General features: G+C 31.3%; 4 protein-coding genes and 1 long non-coding RNA gene across 6 annotated transcripts; 4 read left to right on the top strand and 1 right to left on the bottom strand.

Annotated features, from left to right (window-relative positions):
• The first annotated feature begins 187 nt into the window (after nt 1–187).
• LOC107369759 (brefeldin A-inhibited guanine nucleotide-exchange protein 3-like) lies at nt 188–3,155 on the top strand. The gene is made up of 4 exons (XM_015937738.3): nt 188–448; nt 511–1,055; nt 1,130–1,459; nt 1,543–3,155. The coding sequence occupies exons 2-4, from the start codon at nt 557–559 to the stop codon at nt 1,815–1,817; spliced, it is 1,104 nt and encodes a 367-aa protein (XP_015793224.2). The 5' UTR covers nt 188–448; nt 511–556; the 3' UTR covers nt 1,818–3,155.
• Nucleotides 3,156–3,347: 192 nt separating this feature from the next.
• Nucleotides 3,348–7,158, top strand: psidin (phagocyte signaling impaired). Its single transcript, XM_015937724.3, has 9 exons — nt 3,348–3,442; nt 3,554–3,778; nt 3,844–4,037; nt 4,119–4,853; nt 4,918–5,478; nt 5,572–5,723; nt 5,802–6,204; nt 6,293–6,820; nt 6,882–7,158. Exons 1-9 carry the CDS (start codon nt 3,400–3,402, stop codon nt 7,002–7,004), a joined length of 2,964 nt encoding a protein of 987 aa, XP_015793210.2. The 5' UTR covers nt 3,348–3,399; the 3' UTR covers nt 7,005–7,158.
• Nucleotides 7,159–7,441: 283 nt separating this feature from the next.
• On the bottom strand, nt 7,442–8,907 carry LOC112539637 (uncharacterized). Its single transcript, XM_025162378.2, has 2 exons — nt 7,853–8,907; nt 7,442–7,788 (listed from the first exon to the last, which is right to left on the bottom strand). The coding sequence occupies exons 1-2, from the start codon at nt 8,837–8,839 to the stop codon at nt 7,642–7,644; spliced, it is 1,134 nt and encodes a 377-aa protein (XP_025018146.2). The 5' UTR covers nt 8,840–8,907; the 3' UTR covers nt 7,442–7,641.
• On the top strand, nt 8,329–11,045 carry LOC112539639 (uncharacterized). 2 transcript variants are annotated; one of them, XM_089266365.1, is made up of 3 exons: nt 8,329–8,427; nt 10,455–10,613; nt 10,681–11,045. In XM_089266365.1, exons 1-3 carry the CDS (start codon nt 8,383–8,385, stop codon nt 10,828–10,830), a joined length of 354 nt encoding a protein of 117 aa, XP_089122491.1. In that variant the 5' UTR covers nt 8,329–8,382; the 3' UTR covers nt 10,831–11,045. The 2 variants fall into 2 exon arrangements, with proteins under 2 accessions (XP_089122491.1, XP_025018148.2); XM_025162380.2 differs by lacking the exon at nt 8,329–8,427 and having other exon boundaries at nt 9,685–10,613.
• Nucleotides 11,046–18,656: 7,611 nt separating this feature from the next.
• On the top strand, nt 18,657–23,184 carry LOC107369766 (uncharacterized). The gene is made up of 2 exons (XR_001570428.3): nt 18,657–21,475; nt 21,562–23,184. It is a non-coding gene; the product is annotated as an uncharacterized LOC107369766 (long non-coding RNA).
• Nucleotides 23,185–24,952: the final 1,768 nt, after the last annotated feature.

Here is a 24,952-nt window from a genome sequence, read left to right as displayed (position 1 = left end):
TCATTTTGAGAGGATATTTTGTTCCTCAAAAATTTGTAATATTTGAAGAAAGTGTTGAACATGATAATTTGAATCGTTAATTCATGCACAAATATTCATTCAACTGCTGTAAGTTAATCCAAAACAAAGCGCTCGCTTCGAAATGACATCGTTCCTTTTTTAGCTTACTGCGCATTGAAAGGGGCACTTTTTTCCCTCTTAAACCAGAAACTTTCAATGTGAAAGCTAGGCTGCTTTTATTATTAACTCACTTATTTCTAGTATAACATCATAGCTTCTTCGTTGTTTTTTGTGTATCATGAAATGATTCCTCATAATTTTGCTCCATTCTTTTCTAATATCTTCTCTAGTTGTTTAAAGACGCTCAGTGCACTATTAAATTGTGTACCACCATCAAATCACAAAACCAGTTGTCATGTACCAATCAAGATTTAAATTTGATTAAGATGTAAGTTGAAAAATATTGCTTTATTTTTTTCTATTAATTTAATTTATGCTTTATCTTTGCAGAATTATTGATTCTACATTGATACAAGAAGATTACGATAATCTAAAAATGACTACATTCAAAAATAAACTGAAGGAAATCATGGGCCATTCTCAGGATGAAGTTCAGAGTGATGGTCAACTCGATGATTATGAAGCAGATGGAGATGAAATTTTTGTTAACGACGAAGGTACCTCTTTAAAACAATCTATCAGTTTACTTGGTTCTCAATGTGCCCTTGATGAGCCCAACTGTGATGAATATGCTAATGATGAAATCTCAATCATTGAGAACAAGAATCTTGACAGTGTTTTTGATGGCAAAAATGAAGATGATCAGGATTATGAACTTTCTAAATATCGAAGCAAGATTATTTCGGAAGTGAGAGAAGAGAATGAACGCCATCAAACCATCTTAAACTGTCACGATTTACTTAGCAATCAAGAGCGTGAAAACGCCCGTGATATAATTAAAGATTTGACTCAAATTTTACCCGAATTATTGGCAATGAAAAATAGTATTCAAATTGACAATGCACTGCAAAAATTTTCTTCCAATTTCTGTAAAGGTAAGCATCTGCACTTTTATTTCTTTTCATTTGATATTTTCTGATTCTGATTATTAATTTTTTCATTCTTGCAGCTGTTTGGGAAAAACGTAAGACAATCATCGAATCATCAAGTGACCCCTTAATTATAAATGGAGATGGCGTTTACTTAGCTGTTTACTCTGCTCTATCCCTTAACCTGAAATTGATAAAAGAAGACTATTACAATGAATCGAAGCAGATTAATCCACCGATTACTGAACAGGAATTTATTGATGATATTTACAATAGTGGAGTCTTGGTCTATCTATCATCAACTTGGTTAGCCGAACTGTATCAGCAGATATTAGCTAACAATCTTTTAGGTGACTCTGGATACATGTATTCATCGTCTAATAATACTGCTCTAATTAACATGATCAGAGGTAAAAATGATACTTTTACTTGAGAAGACTTGCAATCAGTATAAATAAATACCTAATTGTTTCTAATCTTGTTTATATTTCAGATATTGATGGTGATAGTGATACTCCTGGTAGCTATGAGCTTTCAGATTATCGTAAATTGACGCAAACTAGTTTACAGCTCACAAATCCAGTGAATGATGGTCAAAATGTTGGTCGAATAATTGCAAGACGTGTTCTTGATACATTTTGGGATTCAATCATTTCAATTATGGAATCAATTTTTACCAGTGATGCCAACTCTTCAAATCAATCTCCTTTTCTTCTGATTTTAATCATGGTTCTGAGAAAGACAATACTGAGCGAAGGAGCATCATGATCAACTGTCTAGCCACTCTACAAACGGCTTCAAAACTTTGCATAGCTTTAGGCCTTCAATCTCGGTGCAATGGTATTTTTCATTTATTATCTCGCTCTATTCTAGTCAGTCTATTATCGAAAATTGATAAAGAAAAACTTGGATCGAAAATAAATGCGCAAAATCAAATCAATCAAAAAAGACTCCAATCTCTCCACATGTTTCTCAGGTGTTAAGTCTTCGATCAATGTTAACTGCTGGATTACAAATCGGAACTCACTGTGAGGCTTGTTGGGACTATATGTTTCAAAGTTGTACCTTTATAAGCGAATTAGAGAATGAATATTTCTCTTCTAGAACCAAGAAGCCACTTAAAAGCAGACTTACTTTGTTAGCTCTCTTCTTCGTTCAAGAAAACAATCAAATGACCCGCTACCTGAATTCAGTCAGATTGATGTATCTTCAAATTTTCTTGGATTGGAAACTGAGTCAGATGTTAACAAATGCTTGGAGCAATGTATCAATGCTGTTTTAAACGAAAAGAATGGAAGAAAAGGCGATGGAATTTTGGTAGATTCTTTGTTGGAACGATCACTCGAATGCTTGTCTCACCTCTCGGATCGTCTTTTTACTGAAGCAACTTCTCGGCTGAACTTCAAATGCTTTCCTTGAAGCTCTCATTTCAAACTCTAGTCGTCAGATTAATGCACTTTCTAAAAAAGCAAAAAACAAATCTCCATGTACTTTATTGTTCGCTCGTTTCTGTGATGTCCTTTTACGAATTGGTAAATCCGGCCGGCCACTTATTCATTTCATGAGATGTTGGGCACTTGCGGTTCCTCACTTGATTGAAGCTTCCAATTGTCAAAGATTTGACATTACTATCTGTAAATCAGCTGTATCAGCAGTCAATGATATTATTTCAACCATTCACACTGAATTAGATTACTTCCATTTCAACGAGGCTCTCTTCATTCCTTGCGAAAGATTTTACTTTTAGAGTTATGTGATTCCGATATTCAAGAGATGATTGTCAGTTCAATTTGTGGTTTTGTTGAAGGATCCAGAGAAGATGTCAGATCAGGATGGCGCTCATTATTTGCAGCTTTGCGAGGAGTTGTGCTTCCTGAATCTGGATTTGCCATCAATTCTCAACAAAACTCTGTTAATGATTTATCGGAGCGTCAGATTGAACGTGTTAGACAATTGCGGGTGATTCTGGATATCTTTGAAGCTTTCTTGAATACACAAAATTTGGATATTTTTGCCAATGCTGCTCTTGATTGTATCACCAAAATCAATTAAAATAACATTAAAAACATTGAAAATAAATCGAAAAAGCCTTTTCTAATTTTGAAATTTATTGTGTTAATTTAATTTTTAATTATAAAAAGAAAGAGAAATGAAAGAGAAAAAGAGAGTAAAAAATTTGTAAAGAAAGTAAAAAGAAACAGGCTCTTGGACCGCGCCATCTTCTGACACCAAAAAAAATTGATGAGAATGTAGAAGAAGATGTATTGAATGCTCTCGCTTCTTCGGTTACTCTTTGACTTCACCCCAAATCTATTGTTTTGTTTAAATTTAGGATCAAAACTAATCAAAAATGATCAATTTATTCAATGAAAGACGGCTGCGGCCAATCTATGGTAAGTTTACATTATCTTTCATATGAATTTTATTATTCGTTGTTTATCATTTTTCATAAATCCATTCGTAATTTGGAATAACATCTCCTAATCTTTATCTTATTTTTATAGATTGTCTGGATAATGGAAATTCCAAGAAAGCTCTACAGGAAGCTGACAAGTTATTAAAAAAACACAAAGATTTTCAATGTGCAAAAGTGCTGAAAGGTCTAGCTTTATTAAGGCTTGGTCAAACTAGCAAAGCTTGGAATGTTTTACAAGAAGTTCAAAAAGAAGTGCCAACTGATGACTGTACCCTTCAAGCCATGGCTATCTGTTATCGAGAACTTAATAGATGTGAGTTTTGAAATTTTGCTTGAGAAAAAATAGATTTAATAAAAATAAACTTTTCCTCTTTTTAGCGGATCTCATTGCAGATGCATACGAAAATGCTTCTAAAAAAGACCCTACTAATGAGGATCTCATGGTTGCATTATTCATGGCGTATGTGAAGATCGGAAATTTCAAGAAACAACAACAAACTGCTTTAAATTTGTACAAATTAAAGCAAAAAAATTCATATTATTTCTGGGCTATAATGAGTGTCTATATGCAAGTAAGTTCTTTTTAATAATCCTGTTTTTCTTCATTTTATAATATACATTATGAAACTTACATCTAATTTTTATTTTAACAGGCAATCACCAATCCAGATAAAGAGATGGCCAGTAAAATGTTGCTTTCATTGGCCCAGAAGATGTGTAAAAAGTTTATTGATGAAGATAAAGTAGAATCGGAAGCTGAAGTGGAATTGTATCTCATGATATTGGAGAAACAAGAAAATTTTGAAGAAATATTGAAAGCTACGGATGGTCCTCTTGCGCGACTACTGCCTAATTATTTAGACTTCTTAAGGCGACGGAAAGCATATCTTTATTTGAAAACATCACGTTATCAAGAAGCTTTTGAAACTTTCCGATCCCTAATAGACAATAATGTTGACCAGCTTGAATATTACCAACAGCTTTACGAGGTTGCATTTAAACTTGAACAATTAGCCATTAATGTTCATTCTTCTGCTGACCAAGTGCCCAAAAATGAAGATAATCCCTTCATATTTAAAGTAATCGAAACCATCTCTAAATATTTATATATCAAGAACGAATCTACTTCAAACGGAAAACAGAGTAGCAAGAAAATTTCACACTCTAAGTATCGAGCACCTTACATCGCTAGAATTGAACTCTACGAAACTCTAAAGGCAAGATGTGAAAATCACCCATCTTACCATTCCCTTTTATCGACTATCTCTGTGGATTCAATCAAATTGTATACCCAGTTTTTCACTCTTTTTGGACACAAAGATGCCTCCTTTTTTGATTTCTCGTACCTTTTCACCAAGTTTAACAAACCTAAAGCTGATGTATGCTCAGTAAGTACTATTTATATGTTATTTAGTTGAATTTATAAATATTAATATTTCATTTCATTTGTAGATTATTGATGCTATCGAAGTTATTCATGGCCCATTATTGGATAAAGAACCTACAACCCTAAATGAAATGTATCGACTTCTATGTTTTATCAAGTTGAACTATTTTGCTGGTAGATATAGCTCTATGGAAGATTTTGATAAACAGAAACTTATAGCGAGATTGCTCGACCTATACGACCATAGTATTCAATTTGGAGTTGATTTGCTGCCGAGCGATTTCCAACCTCCAGATCCTTTCGTACTGGTCATTTCATATCTTTTGCTGAACGAATCAAATATAAAGGACAATTCAAAGTTACTTAATCTTCTTATCATTTTGGAACGATCTCTCAAAAAAAGTCCATCCAACTATAATAGTAAATTAGCCTTAATCAAAATTTATAACGCTATCGGAGCTTGTGGCTGTAGTAACCAATGGTTTGAATCAATGGACATCAAGCATCTCCAAATAGATACTTTAGGTTACTTAATTTCTGATGCTTTGCTCCTATGTGGACATTTTTCTACTGCTTGTAAAAAAATTACTAACGCATCTAGATTTTACTGTGCCAATTACAAAGATGTAAGTTACTTTTACTTTTTCAATATGAGGCTCTCAGTCATAATATTTATTTATCGTTTTATTTTTTGTTTTTATTTTTTCTTTTTTCTGTAGACTTTTGATTTTCTCGTATCTTTTTATAAGATAGGAAGTTTCACCAAAATAGAAGAAATTATGAAATTGAAAGAAAGATTAAATCTCTCTATAAATTATTCATCTGTAGAGCTCGATAAAATGGTTTTAGCTCTTATTTTAGTCACTAAAAGGTGAGTACCTCTTTTAAATTTAATTTTTGCGATCATTTTTGAAACTTATTCTAAATAATTTTTCCTTTTTCTCAACAGTCCTGACTCCTTTGCTCAAACTATGATGACAATTGATGTCGATTTAGATAAAATTGAAAACGGTTTCGATGACCGCTTGGATAATCGAGATGTGGCAATTTTTCGAGTTTTGGACAATGAAACCAGTGAACAGTCTGAAAAAAATCGTGAAAAATGGTTTGACGATCAACTCAAATGGATTAAACTTCGTCATCTATTACTCAAAACCATAGTTGTCGGATTTTGCAGTCTGGCTAAATTAGAATTAAAAGATTTGAATAACGCTGGTTCAAGTGAAATGATAAATTCTAACTCGATTGGAGCCAAATTTGAAGAAAGTGACTTTCCGAGTTTTACAAAAAATTTGGAAAAACTTACAGCTTACTATGAAACATTAAAGACTAAACCAATTTATTTGGAAATGGTAAGCTTGAATTTACTGTTGATACAATTGTTTTTATTTTTGGCGGATCATTTGAATTTATCTAATTAAATTTTCTCTTTCTTTTTAGTTTCCTTTGCAAGGACCTCAACCTTCCAGGATTAATTATTATTTGCAAAAAGACTACTTTGACATTATTCTCAAGATCCTAAATCAACTGAAAGTGGTTCATGAATCGAGCAAAGAGAAAGCAGTATCTTGGGACGATTCCTGGCTCAATATCTTGCAATCCATTATCAACGACATTTCTGTTTCTTTAAAAGTGTCTAATTCATTCTTTGAATTGGGAAAAGTTTTGAATGATTTATCATTCATTGTCGAAACAATATGTTTTGCTGTTATATTATTAGGATTTATTAATCTATCAGTTAAAAAAGATCTCCAAGAATCCAAGAAAAATAAGAAAAAGCGTAATCTTGAAGTTTTGGCCAACATAAGTGGAATAGTAGAAAACTTCAACAATGCTTTGAACGAAATGAACACATGCCTTGCGTTTTTACTCTCAACACTAGATGAAATGAATTTAAATCATCTTATCAATGCACCTGTTGATTATGATATGTTCAAAAGCAAAGGCATTTTCTTTCAACAACCAGACGTAAGTTATTTTTTTGCTTGATTTATCAACAATAACTAATACCTTTGATCTTTTACTACAGGTTTATCACTCAACTCACAAGGAAATAACGTCAAAGCTGGAACAAAGTTATAAAAAGACTGCAAGCCAACTCCATTCTACTATTTCAATGAAAATGAAATATCTCAACTCTCTCAAATTGTAACTAAATATATTGAAAATTTTACTGAACTCATTTGTTAGCATTAAATCAGTTTAACGGTCTCTAGAAGTTGGATTTTTTCTTGCGAGGCAATTGGAAATTACAAAATCAAAACAAGATGCCAAAAATAAAAAATATTGTTTAGCTTTTATTATAATTATTGAGGTCATTGTATCTTTGATTATCAGTTTTACTATTGATGATATGATATTGGAACATTGCAATACAAATGGAATCTGTAAACCAATTTAGTTTATTATTTAAGTACGCAAAAATAGGAAGATCGATTCACGGCATGATACTAAAGAAACGAATGCATTTATTTTGATGTTATTTAGGTATTGGCACAAATATTATAACTTGACAAGCAATCAAATGATTGACAAATTAACGAGTCTAAATTTGAGATTTGTGATTTAATGAGCTAATTCCGTCTACAATTCATTTCAACAATTTTACTTTTTCAATAAGATAGAGTTTCGAGGGATTTCAAGAAAAAATAAAACTAGAAGTTACTTTGGACTGATAGATTTATTATGATTTATCTTTTAGTACTGAAATCAAAGAAAATGATAGACATTTGATTTTCTTCTAATTGCGCTATTCAAATATTGCAATATAACGATTAATTTTAGTTTTATTAAGCTGAATGGAATGACGGAATAGCAATGATTATTGAGATTGTTACAATTGCCAGAGTAGATATGAAGTCTGGAGTGATCATGAAAAGGCCACCAAAAGAAAATCCAATATCATTGAAACCGATACGGTAAAGGGACAAAGAAATCTGAACAAGAAAGATTCGATTAAAATGTTATTTAAGTCCAACAATATTTTGTCCCAAAACTCACCTCATTGAGAACGGAAAATGAATCTGTTTTAAACGATAGCTTGTATAAAATTGGTACAGGCTGTTGAGATTTGATGTAAATGGCTACAACTGAATGGGTAATCAGACAGAGTTCAACAAGTATTCCCAGAAATGCAAACATTGAACTAATTTTGATTAGTACAATTTGCTTATCAAATACTAAAATATAAACGTCGACGATTACAATGAACACATAATGACTGATTAAACCAATTGCAGCGAGATTCATAAATGCACTTGATTCATCAACCAATCGATGGATCAAAAGATATTGCCAACGAAGCATTTTGACAACTTTATTGTTCAATTTGTTGCCCTCAAGTTGCATCTCTTTACTAACAGCATTCAACTGATCATTGATGTTATTAAGTGTTGCTTGAGACAGCATTGCTAAATCAATCAAAATCAAGTCTTGTGATAGTGCGAAAGGATAGTAAACTGTAGTCGACAAAATGGTTAACCAATAATTCAAAAAATCACTCGAAGTTGAAACAGAGGTTTGGCTCTGATATGGCCAAGAATGCTTGTAAACATTCACTTTATGAAGAGCTTGTGGTATGTAACTTAAAATAATCAATATTCTGTAGACTGTTCGGTGAATCCAGAAAAACTTTCGAGTTTGATGGTCGTAATCAATGTCTATAACATGATAGTGAGCGATCACTTTGTCCAAAAATTGTTGATTATATTTAACATAAAATAGAAAGAAAATGAAAAGTTGAAACGAAAAATGCGTTACTTCCAAAGGGCTGAAGGAAAACGTTGAATCCAATGAAAAATTGACCAGTTTCGTCGAATGTCTTGCAAAAATTAAAACCATTGTAACCAGAAATAAGCCATTCCCTGTAACTCCATTTGACGATGAAACGATCAAATTCAATCTTGATGAAAGTGAATCTAGGGAAATTTTCGGATAATTTGCTTCATTTTTGCTTAATAAACGTTTCAAGATTTTGATGTCGATCATTTTTGATTGTACTCAAATTGAACTCAAAGATTTAATGATAGGTTTGGCGAGTTTCAATATTGTTTGACAGACTCAAAAGATGGTTCGAAATGTTTTTGCATTAATTTAAAATTTATAAAAGCCATTCAAATTGGACCATTGAGGAGCATTTTTACAAAATATTAATGTAAGAGCATGTTATTTATGAGTTTAATGCAAAAATCGATGAACAATTTTGGATACAGCTAAATTTTAATATCGAATGTCATTTGAAACATTGTATTACAGTAATTTCTTGCTTAATGCATAAAAATGTGGGTTAAGCTTTCGCGAAAAATCAGCAAGGTGACGTTGTTTTTTCATTAAAGGACTTTGTTCGCAAATTTCCACTTTTGAGTTAAGCTCTCAGACTTTGTAGCCTGATAGGAGCTAAAATGAAAACGGCTTCGCATAGAAAAAAAATGGTATAGATCATCTTATTTCTCATTTCATTTTACGCACAGAAATTTTTTTGCAAAAAATCTATTTCTATTATATTTTTGATATCGATTACTTGATGACCTACAAGTTTTCAAGATATCATTTGGTTGAATTTAATTATTCAAAACTAAAGTTTTATTGGGATTAAATAGCTTTTTGATCATCAAGTAAAATACCAAAAGTATTAACTGTAATGAAAATTAACATGCAATCAATTTAAAAAATAATTAAACTTTGCTTCGATTTTTTATGCGACTGAGTTTCTTTTGTTCATGCAGATTAGATAGTTCGTCCATTTAACGTCTGTATTTACAATTCTGTAATAACAATGACTTCCATCAATAGACATCAATGTTTTTTAAAAAATGAAAATCTCAAAAATTATCCCAAAATAGCTATTGACTCGATTCCATCCAGATTCAAATTAATGATTTCGTCAACAAATGGTGCTCTTGGAAAATGTTTATTCATATTAATTGCGCTTGTATTGAACATGAGGTATTTAAATTTTATATTTGCTATTTCTTCAGATGCCGGTTTGTCAAAAATTGCTGTATATTACGCTGTCATTGAAAATATTTACTTCATTTTCTTGCATTTCAATTATAATCATAAATTTTTGGGACAAATTAATGATTATTGGAACGAACTACATATAGACTTTGATTATGAAACGAGGAAATATTTTTATACTCAAAAGACTATCAGTCGTTTATTCACACTTGTAACGTTTACAAGTTACCTAGCATTCAAATACAGTGACTCGTTCTATGCGTGGTACACGGAAACAACCAATAATTCGAGTAAAGATTCTTTCCTCGACGATGTACTTTACTACGTGATGCATTTTATTGTTGGGCCAGTATCTTTTGCCAACAACTTTTGTCAATCTTGTATTTTCACTGATATACTGATCTTAGCGCAAACAGCACTTCTATTCAGTGTCATTAAATTGAAGAAACTTGGGTCAGTACGAGGCAAGCAAATACTGAATATCGATGTTATTACAGACCTTCGTCAAAAGTATCTCTCGACTCATCGTTTAGTTGAGAAAATCAATGAAATCATGAGTCCATGTTTGTTGATAATGTTTATTCATTTTACATTGTGGGTTATCCATTTATCTTATGTTTTGCTTTTTCTTGATGCCCATCAGCTGATTAAATTTAACCGGATCATGCAGTGTGTCATAGTTTTAATAAGTTTAGTCTTCATTGCGTCTTTGGCTATCCGTGTTCATAAAAAATCTCAAGAATTATTGATGACTGCATATAAATTATCTCTCAAAACTGACTCGATAATCATTCTCAAGGAGGTACGTTCGTATTCATGATCAACATATAATGATTTTTTGAGTTAATTATTATTTGTTTCTTATTTAGATTACATTATTCCTAAATTGCAATGAAATTGGATTCTCATTCGGTGGACTTTTCATGTTGACGACTTCGTCCTTATCAACATTGTTTGGCATATTAACGACTATGATCATTGCTATTCCATCATTTAACAAACACGAAGATACTCATTGAATTGACTGAACAAATAACATCAAAAATGTACATTTTTGTCATGTATTAATTGTTCAGAATGTAAAATAAATACGCAATACAGTACAATTTTAGAACCCAATTCGAGTCCATCAATCTTATCAATTTCTTTTGTTTCTTTTCAAAAGCTGCTAATTGACGACCATTCAATTTATCGCCTTTCTCATCACCAGGAAGAATATTCCATAAATCTAAATCTTTACAGATCAACTTGATCTTATATTTCCAGTTAACCCAATTATCCTGGTTCAATTTATCAATTGAAATCGATTTTGAATCTTCCATGATTTGAATAGTTCAATAATAAGACCAAAATAATGAAATGCAAACATTGAACTAATTTTGATTGGTACAATTTGCTTATCAAATGCCAAAGTATAAAAGTCGACGATTACAAAGTACACATAATGACTTATCAAACAAAATGTAGCGAGATTCATAAATGCACTTGATTCATCAACCAATCGATGGATCAAAAGATATTGCCAACGAAGCATTTTGACAACTTTATTGTTCAATTTGTTGCCCTCAAGTTGCATCTCTTTACTAACAGCATTCAACTGATCATTGATGTTATTGAGTGTTGCTTGAGACAGCATTGCTAAATCAATCAAAATCAAGTCTTGTGATAGTGCGAAAGGATAGTAAACTGTAGTCGACAAAATGGTTAACCAATAATTCAAAAAATCACTCGAAGTTGAAACAGAGGTTTGGCTCTGATATGGCCAAGAATGCTTGTAAACATTCACTTTATGAAGAGCTTGTGGTATGTAACTTAAAATAATCAATATTCTGTAGACTGTTCGGTGAATCCAGAAAAACTTTCGAGTTTGATGGTCGTAATCAATGTCTATAACATGATAGTGAGCGATCACTTTGTCCAAAAATTGTTGATTATATTTAACATAAAATAGTAAGAAGATGAAAAGTTGAAACGAAAAATGCGTTACTTCCAAAGGGCTGAAGGAAAACGTTGAATCCAATGAAAAATTGACCAGTTTCGTCGAATGTCTTGCAAAAATTAAAACCATTGTAACCAGAAATAAGCCATTCCCTGTAACTCCATTTGACGATGAAACGATCAAATTCAATCTTGATGAAAGTGAATCTAGGGAAATTTTCGGATAATTTGCTTCATTTTTGCTTAATAAACGTTTCAAGATTTTGATGTCGATCATTTTTGATTGTACTCAAATTGAACTCAAAGATTTAATGATAGGTTTGGCGAGTTTCAATATTGTTTGACAAACTCAAAAGATGGTTCGAAATGTTTTTTTCATTAATTTAAAATTTTTAAAATCCATTGGACCATTGAGGAGCATTTTTACAAAATATTAATGTATTAGGGGTATCAAAAAGTTCTGTCGTTTTTTTTACCGATGAATTTTGACTCCATTTTGAATGGGTTTTAATTATCCTGTTGATCCAATAATTTCAGGAATACAAGAGCATTCTTATAAGTGCATTCATGCCAATTTTTGACTCGATCGGAGACAATTAACTATAAATAATTAGCTAATCAATATGTATCATTTTTAGACGCAATTTAAAGGTGCCACAACTCATTGATATTTTTCATGAAAAAATTAAAATTGAAATAAAAAATTAACATCAATCGAAAGCTCAAGGTTCATATAATAACTGAGCAAAATTTGAAATTTCTAATCATTATCATTATTTAATTGTAAAAATAAATAGTTCAAAAAAACTCATTTTTTGACCATTTTCTATGGGATTTTTCCATAGGATTTTCAGTCAAATTGCAAAAAAAGTTCAAAAAAATCTTTCTATGGGAATTCAATGTTAAACAAACTTTTAGTTATAATAATATAATTTGCTCATGGTAATGATTAGAAATTGCAAATTTTGCTCAGTTATTATATGAACCTTGAGCTTTCGATTGATATTAATTTTTTCTTGCAATTCTAATTTTTTCAGCGAAAAAATCAATCAGTTCTGGCCTCTTTAAATTGTATCTCCAACTAGTACCTATTGATTAGCTAATTAATTATAGTTAATTAACTCCGATCGAGTTAAAAAATAGCTTACATGCACTAGAACTGATGTTCTTGTATCCCTAAAATTTTTGAGTCAATTGAATAATCAGAACTGATTTGAAATCGAAGCCAAACAATCAGTTAAAAAAACGACAGAACTTTTTGATACCCCTAATATTTATGAGTTTAATGCAAAAATCGATGAATAATTTTGTATACAGCTAAATTTTAGTATCAAATGTCATCTGTAAACATTGATATTGATGCAAATGTATATCTAATAAATGTTCAATTCATGTTGACGAGTTTAATGTAAATGATTTTTACGAGCTCTTGATGGTTAATAATAAAAACAATTATTTATTCAACATTTTTGATTGTAAATTGAAAGTGGAAAAAGGTCAATCAAAAATTTAACTTTTATTAATTATGCCAGATTAATATGGAATGGTTCAATATTTAATAAGCGAAACCAGAATTTAGTTTCTGAAAAACATTTAATCATGAATTATTGGTTATTATCAAAACTATAAACAACTTTGAATGTTTGCATGTAATATCGGAAAGCAGATTCCGATCATGGCTCATCGCAAAATTGCTTCGACTAAGTTCCTTTGGCCAGCATAAACAAACATCAACCAATCTGAAAAATTTTGTTCACAAGTGACGAGTGCACGATTCACTCATCTTAATCAGTATCTTCGTGTTTATTAAATGATGGAATAGCAATGACAATAGTAGTTAATATGCTGAACAATGTCGATAAGGACGATGTCGTCAACATGAAAAGTCCACCGAATGAGAATCCAATTTCATTGTAATTGAGGAATAATGTCATCTAAATAAGAAAAAAATGTAATCAACTCAAAAAATTGAATGTGGACGAATCATGAATACGAACAGACCTCACTGAGAATCCTTATTGAGTCCGTTTTGAGAGATAATTTATATACTGTCATCAATAATTCTTGAGATTTTATATGAACTCGGATAGCCAAAGACGCCATGAAGACTAAAATCATTAACATTATGACACATTGTATGATCCGTTTAAATTTAATCAGCTGATGGACATCAAGAAAAAGCAAAGCATAAGATAAATGGATAACCCACAATGTGAAATGAATAAACATTATCAACAAACACGGACTCATGATTTCATTGATTTTCTCAACTAAACGATGAGTCGAGAGATACTTATGACGAAGGTCTGTAATAACATCGATATTCAGTATTTTCTTGCCTCGCACTGAGCCAATGTAAAGTTTCTTCAATTTAATGACACTAAATAGAAGTGCTGTTTGTGCTAAGATCAGTATGTCATTGAAAATACAAGTTTGACAAAAGTTGTTGAAATAAGATAACGGTCCAACAATAATATGCAACACGTAATGAAATACATGTTCGATAAAAGAGTCTTTACTCGAATTATTGGCTGTTTCCGTATACCACCCATAGAACGAGTCAATGTAATTAAAGGCTATGTAACTTGTATACGTTACAAGTGTGAATAAACGACTGATGGCTTGCTGAGTCCAAAAATATTTCCTCGTTTCATAATCAAAATTTATTTGTAATTCGTTCCAATAATCCTCAATTTGTCCCAAAAATTCATGATTATAATTGAAATGTAAGAAAATGAAGTAAATATTATCAATCAAAGCGTAACATACAGCACTTTTTGGTAAAACTGATAAACCGGGATCCGAAGAAATAGCAAGTATAAAATTTAAATACTTCATGTTCAATACGAGCGCAATTAATATGAATAAACATTTTCCAAGAGCACCATTTGTTGATGAAATCATTAATTTGTATCTGGTTGGAATCGAGTTCATAGATATTTTGGGATAATTTTTGAGATCTTCATTTTTTAAAAAACATTGATGTCTATTGATGGAAGTCATTGTTATTACAGGATTGTAAACACAGAAGTTGAATGAACATAAACTTTTTATCTGCATGAAAACAAGAAATCAGTTTCATTGAAAATCGAAGCAAAGTGTCATTATTTTTAAATTGATTAAATGTTAATACTTTTGGCATTATACTTGATGATCAAAGAGCTATTTAATCACAATAAAACTTTAGTTTTGAATAATTCAATTCAACCAAATGATATCTTGAAAAATCATAATCCATCAAGTAATCGATACCAGAATAAAATTTTGATGTGATCTGTTCGATTCAGTTAACTTAATGAGTTAAATGATGGAATAGCAGTGATCATAGTCGTTAATACGCTGAACAATGTTGATAAGGACGAAGTCGTCACCATGAAAAGTCCACCGAATGAGAATCCAATTTCATTGCAATTGAAGAATAATGTAATCTAAATAAGAAACAAATAATAATTAACTCAAAAATCATCGAATGTTGAACATAAATACGAACAGACCTCATTGAGAATCCTTATCGAGTCAGTTTTGAGAGATAATTTATATGCAGTCATCAATATTTCTTGAGATTTTGTATGAACTTGGACAGCCCAATATGCGACTTGGAGCAAAATTATTGCTCCTGAAACACAGCGAATAGCAAGACTTAGTTTGTTAAGAAAATTGTGTTCAAGAAATACTAAAGCATAAAAAAATGACAACTATGAGACACAAAACCTATGAAAATCAAGAATAAAGAAGGGCTCATGATTTCATCGATCTTCTCAACTAAACGATAAGTCGAGAGATACTTTTGACGGAGATCTTTAATAACATCGATATTCAGTCTTTTATCACGTCTTACTGATTCTTTGTAGAGCTTATTCAACTTGCGCAAGTTGAACAGAAGAGCTGTTTGAACTAGGATCGGCAATTCAATGAGAATGCAGCCTTGGCAAATTAAATTGAAAAAAGCTATTGATGTAAAAATAATACTTAAAACGAAACCAAATATTTTGCTCGATTTATCTGTTTCTTCGCACCACGCATAGAACAACAAACTGTTTCTATAGATGTAAAAAATTATAAATAATATAATTGGGAATAAACGGCCAATAGTCTTTTGAGTCCAGAAATATTTTCTCGTTTGATAATCAAAATTTATTTGTAACTCATTCCAATAATCTTCAATTTGTCGCAAAAATTCATAATTAAAATTGAAATAAAAGCAAAGGAGACCACTATTTTCGATTAAAAAGCCAACGACACTTTTTAGTTCAACTGAAAACACTGAATCTAAAGGAATTTTCAATAACTGTTTCAAATACATTGAGTTACTCAGAAGCATAAACAATGCAAATAAACACTTTCCAAAAGCATTACTTGTTGATGAAATCATTAATTTGAATCTGAATGGAATCGAGTTTATATCTATTTTTGGATAATTTTTTAGCTCTTCATTGCTTATGAAACACTGTTTCCTATTGATGGAAGTCATTTTGGCGAACTATAAAAGCAAAATGAATAAAATGAAATCCTTGAAATCCTGTGGATACATAAAATGAGTCTCGACAAAAGCCAGTTTCATTTAATTTCCTCATGACACACAAAATCATTGTATTAAAATGAATTATGAATATTTCCATTTCAATTGATACATTTTGCATGAAGTAAACATGTTTAAAAAGCTATTAACATTTAAAATCAACTTTAGCGTTAAATAATTCAAATTAAAAAATGATGCCTTGGAAGTTCGGGAAATAACAAGTAATCGATATCAAAGTCAAACGTTAAACTTTTTGATATCTTAGTTTTATCAAAAAGTCGAATAGTCGATGCTTTAGAACGGCAATAAGTTCGATTCAGATACACATAACTAGACGTTAAACTAGAACTTTAATGCCAGAAGAGGACAAATACTGGGTTTCAATTTATTTATGTCAATCATTCTGTGTTTGTCTAATTTTAGGTTTGAATATTTCATTATAATAATGTCTTCTAAGACTTGCAATTGATAAGTTTTGATTCAGATTCAATTTTCATCTTTGTCTGTATCAATCAATTGTACAGTTTGGATCGCTTGAAAGAGTCGAGATGAACAGGACTCTAAGAGTTTGAAGTAATCAAAATTGTGCGTAATTAAGACGTGTGTAAATTTAATATTTAATGAGTTGATTGGCATTTATCGAAAGTATTAGCTTGTTACTAAGATATTAATGACGGAATTGATCATGAAAATGGCTCCAAACGAGAATCCAATATTATTGAAGCTCATTCAAAATCACAATAGGAGCTGAAAGTTGGTGAAGTAAGCAAGTATCTTTAACGACTGTTAACTGAATAAATTTTACTTGGCATGATTAACTTGACAATTAGACAGACTCTTGTATGTTAATAAAGTAACAGTAAGTTATTCAAGTGAATGTGTAAACTTGAATCAGATAACTTAACAGTCTGCTCAACTTTTATTAATAAACAGCTTTTGTAGGCTTTGCCTTCAAGGCTTTAACAGGTCCAGCCATCTAGCGATCTTATCAAATCAACTGATAATCTCTAATAATTAGAGTCTAATTCATCACTTGGCATTTATTTAGTCACCTCATGACATAATTACATGAAAACTTGAGTAAAATTTTACACAATTAACAAGTAACAGAACTCAGGTCGATGATAAGAATGGCTACGCACAAAGTCTCAATTTTCAATCAGATTCTTCAGTTATCCATGGCGATACCGGAAAAAGCAAACAAATGAAAATTTTGCGTAAACTTTACAATATTAATCATGACTTGACAAGATTAAACGTGTATTTGTGTAATCAGTAGTCCAATTAAACACCATTAGTAATTGTTTAAACATTTCAATGACAAACTTCATTAATTTATTCATTGATTTCCCACTCAAGACCTTTCATTGAGTTGAAACCCTCGTGATTATCTTGACTTGTTGACATAATATGTTTTTGATATTTTATTAGCCATTTCAATGTTCAGTGAAACAAAAACATCATTTGATCAAATAAATCAATCAATTTACTCACTTTATATACGATCCCTCAAAATGTATTTTCATTTGTTTACATTTGCTAAATCGCATTTAATTAACAAAGATTAATGGTAAAAATTAATAAAGGAATCAATGGAATCCTTGTTAACATTGAAACCAATAGCGAACCCAAAAATAACCAGTTTTTACCAAAATATTGGCTTTAAGACACTTTTACATTGAAAGGCCTTTTACTGTTATTTTTGACATGATTACTTCATTGCTCTGGTTTTAATAAATTGATTGGCTAAATATATCAATAGACGAGTCTATTAATCATGGCTATTTCAATCATAAGATTCAATTAATTTCAAGATTAACTAATAAAGTCTGGACTTCCTAAGCTTACTGTTTGAATCCAAATCCAAGGCCTAAAGGCTGAATGTCAATACAGATGTTGATCGAGCTGACGCTTAACCAGGAATCATTTTCATCTAATTTGATTGAAAGATATCGATAATTAAAATGATTATTTAAATCAATTATTCTAGATGAAATCGCCAATTAAAGTAATTAGTTAAAACCAGATTTAATATCAAGATTTTAATTTGTCTGGTTTCCCATTTGGGTTAATTGACTAACCGTAGTTGGTTAGTTAACCAGGAACTAAAGATCTATGGGATTATTAATTATCACTAATTGTAAGATAATCAGTTTCCAATCAATTATTACGTTGGATCTTATTATTTGTTGTAAATTAAATAATTTTTTGCCTTATTTTGAGTAAAAAATTTTTGTTTCGACGCCATTTTGTTGGTTCAGCTTGGTAGTCTTTTCGAGAAGAAAGGCGGATCTTGCCTTCTGATTGGCTGTTTTTTAATACGTCATGAGTTTTATTGCTGAGAGTATATAAAGGCTTGCTGTTTCTTCACTATTTTCATTCTAGTCTAAACTGTTAGTAGTTCTGTTATGGTTCTTCTTTGGTGCAGTTAATCCTTCTGTTGTTTATTCCAGTTTGTTTTGAGTCTACCTTGATGTGTTTTTGTCTTTTTTGTCTCTCTCTTTACTCTCTTTCTTTTTAGAATTGATTCCAATTGTGAAAGGCCACGTCAACAAAGTTGTTTACCCTTTAAAGTATCTTTCGAAGATGTCTAAGTGTTCTCTTGTTCTGTTTAAGTTTATGGATGGAAAATCCGAGGTTACCTGAGAAAAATGGTTGAAAAGAATAGATGAAAAATTACATTTTTCATTTGGTGTTTCAACTCTATTGATGGCATTTGATCGACCTTGGTTGAGACAAATTGCTCTGTCACTTGAATGATGCAAGCTTTGCTCTGATTGAAATAATTGGCTCAAATGCGCAGGAATCGACTCAACTGGTTTGTTGTGCCTCTCTGTCTTTTTGTCTTTTTCTTTGCTCTTCTTTCTTTATAGAGTTAATTCCATAACAGTGAAAAAAAGGCCAATCCATTCAAGTTGTGTATCTTTAAAGTATCTCTCGAAGTGTTCTCTTGTTCTGTTAATTATCTCTGGGATAAAGCTAATGGATGGGAAAATCCGAGTTTACCTGAAAATGGTTGAAAGTTAATCAATGAAGAATCCTATTTTTCATTTGGTGTTTCAACTCTGATGGCATTTGATCAATATTTGGTTAAGTTAACTATTCTTAGATGATGCATGCTTTAAACCATTTTCTTTATAGCCGGAAATCAATAGATCTGTAACTGACCTGGTTTGTTGTGATGGGTCGACTTATTCTTGATGATTGGTTGATCTTTAACAATCTCTCAAGGTCACTGCAGGGAGTATCTAATCCTTTTTTCCTCTAACGTTAATTCCTCTAGTTTCAGGTTCTGGACTCTTCTCTTTCTCTTTTCTCTCTCTCTCTTTTTCTCTTTTTTCTCTTTGTCTTGTTTTTTACTTTTCCATAGTGTCAAACGATTAATTTACCGCAGGTCTCATGTTAATTATCCGGGAAGATACAGTTGTGTTTTGTTACAGTTATATAAAAGAAGAATGTCTGTCCTTTAATTGATCCTATCAATTAATCCATGGTTTACTGAGGTCATCTCTATTGTCTGCCTTCACCCTGCATCAAGCCTATTATAACACTTCACTGCATGTTATAATGGATCTCTTTTCAAGTTACTAAAGTGGCCGATTGAAGCTTTAGTATCTCAAAGTATTTTGCCAAAGTTTCTGTCATTTCGTGTTGTCAAATTGCTGCCTATTCCTCACTTGCCTGGAATTCTGCAATTTGGGTTTTTCTGTACCATGACCTCAATTTTAACGTGGATTCAACTCTGTTACCTGTTTATTCTTGGATCACTTGAGATTTTTATATATCAGCTTTATAAAGCCTTAGCTATCTGGGAGTTTAATTAGGATCAACTGTGAGTCGCTAGGATGTCAATAGGAAGTCGATAGGAAATCAATAGGAGGTTCATAGGAGGTCACTAGTGGTTAAAAATGCTCACCTTTCATTCCCTCATCACCATCTCAGCTTATCATTAAGGAGTTCGCCTTTCATCCCTGCAATTTACAATTTTGAGAAACCCCACCCTAACGAATATGCTGTTATGTCATGTCTTTATCATTTTTATTGTTCCAATCTTCATCTCGCTTTAATTTATCGTCTTTCCGCGTAATGAGTTTAAAATTTATACCTTCCTGATGAATGGTTAGTTCTGTTTACCATTGCCTCACCATCTGTGTTTGCAAACACTCACCTTTACGTATTGCACATTAATTATATTTTTAATGGTTAAATGTACACATCTCCAAAGTACCGTTTTTTGAATCCCCGCTGAAATCATGAATCTTTTGAAGAATCCCAATATGTTGAGTTCACATAAGTTAATCCAAGTCCACACATGATAAATTGCTATAATCACAAGCTGATTGTTTAAAGCTAAGCTAAGATTTGCCATGAAAATTCTGGTCATTTCCATCCATCTGATTGTAATTGGGTCTCAAAACATCAATTTATGGTTTTCTGTCTAATCTAAAGTCAAAAGATAAAGTCGTGATGAATATGTCGCAACCCTTGAAGGTGTTATGGTCAAAGTTCTGATGTTAAATACTACTGATATTTAATTGGTCTAATTAATCTCTAATCTAAATTACAAAGTCAAGTTTAAAGTAAGTGGGTATCCAGCGAAAGTTTTAGTTCAAATCGTAAGCCGTTCTCAATCTCAATTATACTCATTGGTCGTTCCATGTCTCCAAGCTTAACTACTCATCTTATAAAATCATTATCCACATTCAAAGTTCATTCAAAGCTCCTAGTCATCTAAATATCCATCTTTCAATTGGTTTAATTTATCAGTCAAAATAATGAAGTCAAGTTTTAAAGTAAGTGGTCATCCAGCTAAAGTTTAGTTCAAATCGTAAGCCGTCTACAATCTCAATCTCAATCATAATCATTGGTCGTTCCATGTTCTCCAAGCTTAATCATCTTATAAAATCACGTCTAATTCAAAGTTCCTAGTCATCTAAATATCCATTTTCCGAAATTTCGAAGTTCTCAATTTAATTGTTCATCAAATCCATTCAAATTCCGAGTTTTCATTCACTACAAAACCAGTTTTTCTAATTCAAATTCAATTCAAGTTAAAAGTCCATTGATCAATTAGTAAATTCAAAATCTTCATATGGCGTTTAAAATTAATGAATCAAAGATTTCAGTGCCAGCCTGGTTCAACTCATTACAACTTACTAGTTCGTAAATTCTCATTGTGGCTCCCGCAAAGTTTGGATGTGTTATTGGTGAGTTTCATTGCTGACTGTTTCTTTAATTTTGCTCTCAATTGTTTCATGTATCTAATCCGTCCTCTCGTTTTTGTTCATTTCAGAAGCTTTTTTCAAATTACCATTGAAGTTATATTGGTTTCCAGTGTTTTACCAATTTCTCATTACAAAGATGTCAAAGGTCCATTAAGATCACATTATATTGGGTTTAAGGAGTTTTTGTTCAGCCTGTGCGCTATTCAATAATGGTTTTATCAATTACTGGCGTAAAAAATGTTCAATTTTTCATTGCGTATCGAGTTAAGTGAAGTTCAAGGTTATTCGAGTATCTGGGGTATAGCGAGTCGAGATAAATCTTAAATTTTGTTTTCATGCTTAAAAGCTCAAGCTGAAGTGGTACATATAAGTTTGGTAGATTTTTTGGTCCATAAAATCACTTGCAAGGTTAAAAAGGAGTATCAACTGTTCTTGGAAGAATGTTAATTTCTTAATTCATTTTTTGCTGATTTACGTAAAGGGATAATTTAATATCTTCAATTTAATTCAAATGCTAAAAGCAATCATACATTTGCTTCAATATCCGAGTGCTGGTTTTGGTTTTGGTTTTAACGAAAAGTTATATTAAGCTGTTAATGTTCTGTTATGCCCAAGGTTTCTGAACTATAATTTTTGTCAAAATTTTGTTCTACATTTCCTCATTTGATTTTTTTCTATTCAATTTTTGCTGATCGATGTTTCAAGTAACTTTCATGTTTCTTGTGTCAAATTCAAGGGGTTAAATCATATCAATTGAAATGATATCTACTGGTTTATCTAAGAAGTAATATTGAAATTTACATTTAAAATCAAATTCATACAAAGATTCATGCTACATATCGACGCCATTTTCTTACTTCATATCCATACTGCGTATCCATGCTACAATTACTGAATTCATACTGAAATTACTACAAATGATTGCTACAATTCCATACTACAAAGTCGTACTTAAAGTTATACTGAAAATTCATACTGAAATTCACCCGCAAGTTCCATACTGCGAATTCGTACTGAGATTTATTCAAATTTCTATTGAAAGTTATTCTGAAATCCACATTGTGTTTGCATTGAAATGCTCTGCTATTTTGCTATGAAAAATTCTGCTAAAGTTGTGTTAAAATTCATAATGAAAACCTTTTCTGAATCTGTGTTAAAAATGTACATTGAAAATTTATATTGGTAATTTATTTTGAAACTCAAATTGTAATTTAAGGTGAAATACTGAAATTTATTCTGAATTCATACTGAATTTTATACTGAAATTGTTCAACTAAATTGTGAACTGAAGTTGTATTTTTCTGTTTTAATATGAATGGGTTTTCTTGTATTTGAAATGAGCCACATAAGTTTGATTTTACTTAAACCAAAGTGTATCTAAGTTTTTGTGTTTATTTCTGATTAATACTGTTTGTGTTTAATTTCAATTGAAATTTTGTGTTCAAATTTTACTGACTGAGTTTCTTGGTGAATAAAGTGTTTTTGTTGTGCTAAAAAAGTGTTCATTTATTTCTCATCTCTACAAGCAAAGCCAAGGAAAAGAATCATCAAGTCATCTTCAACGACCTGGTCAATCACCTTTCACCTATCACCAATATTAATCCCCATTCCCCATGAATTGTTAAATCCCTTACCCCCGATAAATAATACAAAGCGCTAAAATGTCATTAAATCTAGATTTAACCGCTAAATTTTGTTCTTAATTACTTTTTTCGCGACTATCTTTGTAATTGTCTTGCTATTCGGGTAGACTATTAGAGCAAGTAAGCTTGACGCCAATTTTATGATAATAAGAAAGGTAAGAATTTATATCGATATGAAATGTTATGAAAGTCAAGACATGATTTGTACTTCAAGCTGAATAAGAGTCGATTATCAGGTAAGAACATGAAATATCCATTAACACTAGTTGAATTCAATGGCTTCAGATTCATCCCCGCAATTAGTATCATGTCTATTCTTGACAATTAATCCTGAATAAAATGTCTAGAGACGCAGTTTTGTCTCAAAATAAGGTATGACTACTGTAAAGAATAGGTACTAATGTTTCAGACTAATTATACTCAAATTACGACAGTTAGACAAGACAATTTATGACCTTTAATGGATAAGAGCGTAAATCTGATTGTTTCTTAAAATATGAAAAAGTGATTTTTAATTTCATGAAATTTAGCTTGTAGGTGGAACAGAAAATTTCAATCGACCTTAGTTGAGATTTTCGTGACAATTTTGCTGCAAAATTTTGGCGTTTTTTCAAAAAACCTTGATATGAAGCTAGATCACTGTTGCCATTGAAATAAGAAAAATCAAATATCGCTCTTATCCATCAAAGGCTATAAATTGACGATTTTTCATCAAGATTGACTTATAACCAAACATATCTTTGAAAAGTGTACCTTCATTTAGGCTAAATGATGCCTGTGCGTCTTGTCTAACTGTCGTAATTTAATTTTGTACAATTAGTCTGAAACATAAGGAGTCATTCCTATTTTAAAGATAACTTAATACAGTCTAGGATCTATGACAGAAGTTTAGTTTGCTTGAAAAACATAAGATTCAGTCTTTGCTGAATTGAGAAGACAAATAAAACTCGAATTTGGTTCTTATTTTAAACCAATTACCATTTGCTTTCATCACTAAAGAAGTAATAGCTTGAAAATTCGATATTACTTAGGCTACCGCTATTCGGTCACCCAATAGCTCTAGAATCTAAAGCTTTCAATTGAATTCTGAAGATTACGCCATGTTTCAACAAATCTTTCATTGTTAAGGCTACCGGTTACTTGGTTACAAAGCAAACAGTTTTTGGGTTGCTAATTTTAGAGGGAAATTCAAAAAACGTAGAATCTTGAAAGTTTATTAAATGAATTGATAGATAGCGCTGCAAACATTGAAATTCAATTTCCACTTTAGGCTTAATGGTGCGAAATTGTTACCACAATTACTGGTTATTCAAAGCCAACTAGTGAGATAAAAAACCGCTCATGATGCATGGATAACTTTTGTGCTATTAGATGGAGCTGCAATATTAACTGATATACTGAACCATACTGAATAACTGTATTTATGGGAATTAACGATGTTCATTTACAGTCCATTCACAATGAAGGCAGCCATTTCAAAATGAATTTTTTTATTTTGTCGCTCTAAAGAAAAGCCTTGCCAAAACGGAGAAAAGCAAGATCATGATGAATAAAAAATCGAAGCAAAGTTTGATTGAGAACTGTAAGTTACTCCTGATTCGTTTTAATCTGCGTCTGAAAAAGATTGGAACTCTTCTCACTTAGGAATTCAATGATTAATTGAAGATCTAATCAAGATATAACTTGAAATAAAAGTTGGTTCATCTTGATTGTTGAACTTCGATACATTGATTTTAATTAATAATTGATAAAATTCCACAGACTACAAATTCAACTAATTCACTTTACCCATTTCATTTGCAACAACCGATTATAA

This window comes from Tetranychus urticae, chromosome 1, assembly GCF_039701765.1.
Source record: "Tetranychus urticae isolate SD_2017Ah chromosome 1, NJAU_TeUrti_SD_1.0, whole genome shotgun sequence".
Classification (NCBI taxonomy): Eukaryota; Metazoa; Arthropoda; class Arachnida; order Trombidiformes; family Tetranychidae; genus Tetranychus; species Tetranychus urticae.
The sequence above is the reverse complement of the archived record's forward strand: the minus strand, read 5'-3'. Positions and strand labels throughout refer to the sequence as shown.

Excerpts from the sequence above, each read along its gene's own strand:
- LOC107369759 (XM_015937738.3), top strand. The coding sequence starts at position 557 with ATGACTACATTCAAAAATAAACTGAAGGAAATCATGGGCCATTCTCAG. Across the intron at positions 1,056-1,129 it reads TTCTTCCAATTTCTGTAAAG|CTGTTTGGGAAAAACGTAAG; the intron begins GTAAGCATCTGC and ends TCATTCTTGCAG. Across the intron at positions 1,460-1,542 it reads TCTAATTAACATGATCAGAG|ATATTGATGGTGATAGTGAT; the intron begins GTAAAAATGATA and ends TTTATATTTCAG.
- LOC112539639 (XM_025162380.2), top strand. The coding sequence starts at position 9,726 with ATGATTTCGTCAACAAATGGTGCTCTTGGAAAATGTTTATTCATATTA. Across the intron at positions 10,614-10,680 it reads CGATAATCATTCTCAAGGAG|ATTACATTATTCCTAAATTG; the intron begins GTACGTTCGTAT and ends TTTCTTATTTAG.
- psidin (XM_015937724.3), top strand. The coding sequence starts at position 3,400 with ATGATCAATTTATTCAATGAAAGACGGCTGCGGCCAATCTATG. Across the intron at positions 4,038-4,118 it reads TAATGAGTGTCTATATGCAA|GCAATCACCAATCCAGATAA; the intron begins GTAAGTTCTTTT and ends TTATTTTAACAG. Across the intron at positions 4,854-4,917 it reads CTAAAGCTGATGTATGCTCA|ATTATTGATGCTATCGAAGT; the intron begins GTAAGTACTATT and ends TTTCATTTGTAG.
- LOC112539637 (XM_025162378.2), bottom strand. The coding sequence starts at position 8,839 with ATGATCGACATCAAAATCTTGAAACGTTTATTAAGCAAAAATGAAGCA. Across the intron at positions 7,789-7,852 it reads CATTTTCCGTTCTCAATGAG|ATTTCTTTGTCCCTTTACCG; the intron begins GTGAGTTTTGGG and ends TTTCTTGTTCAG.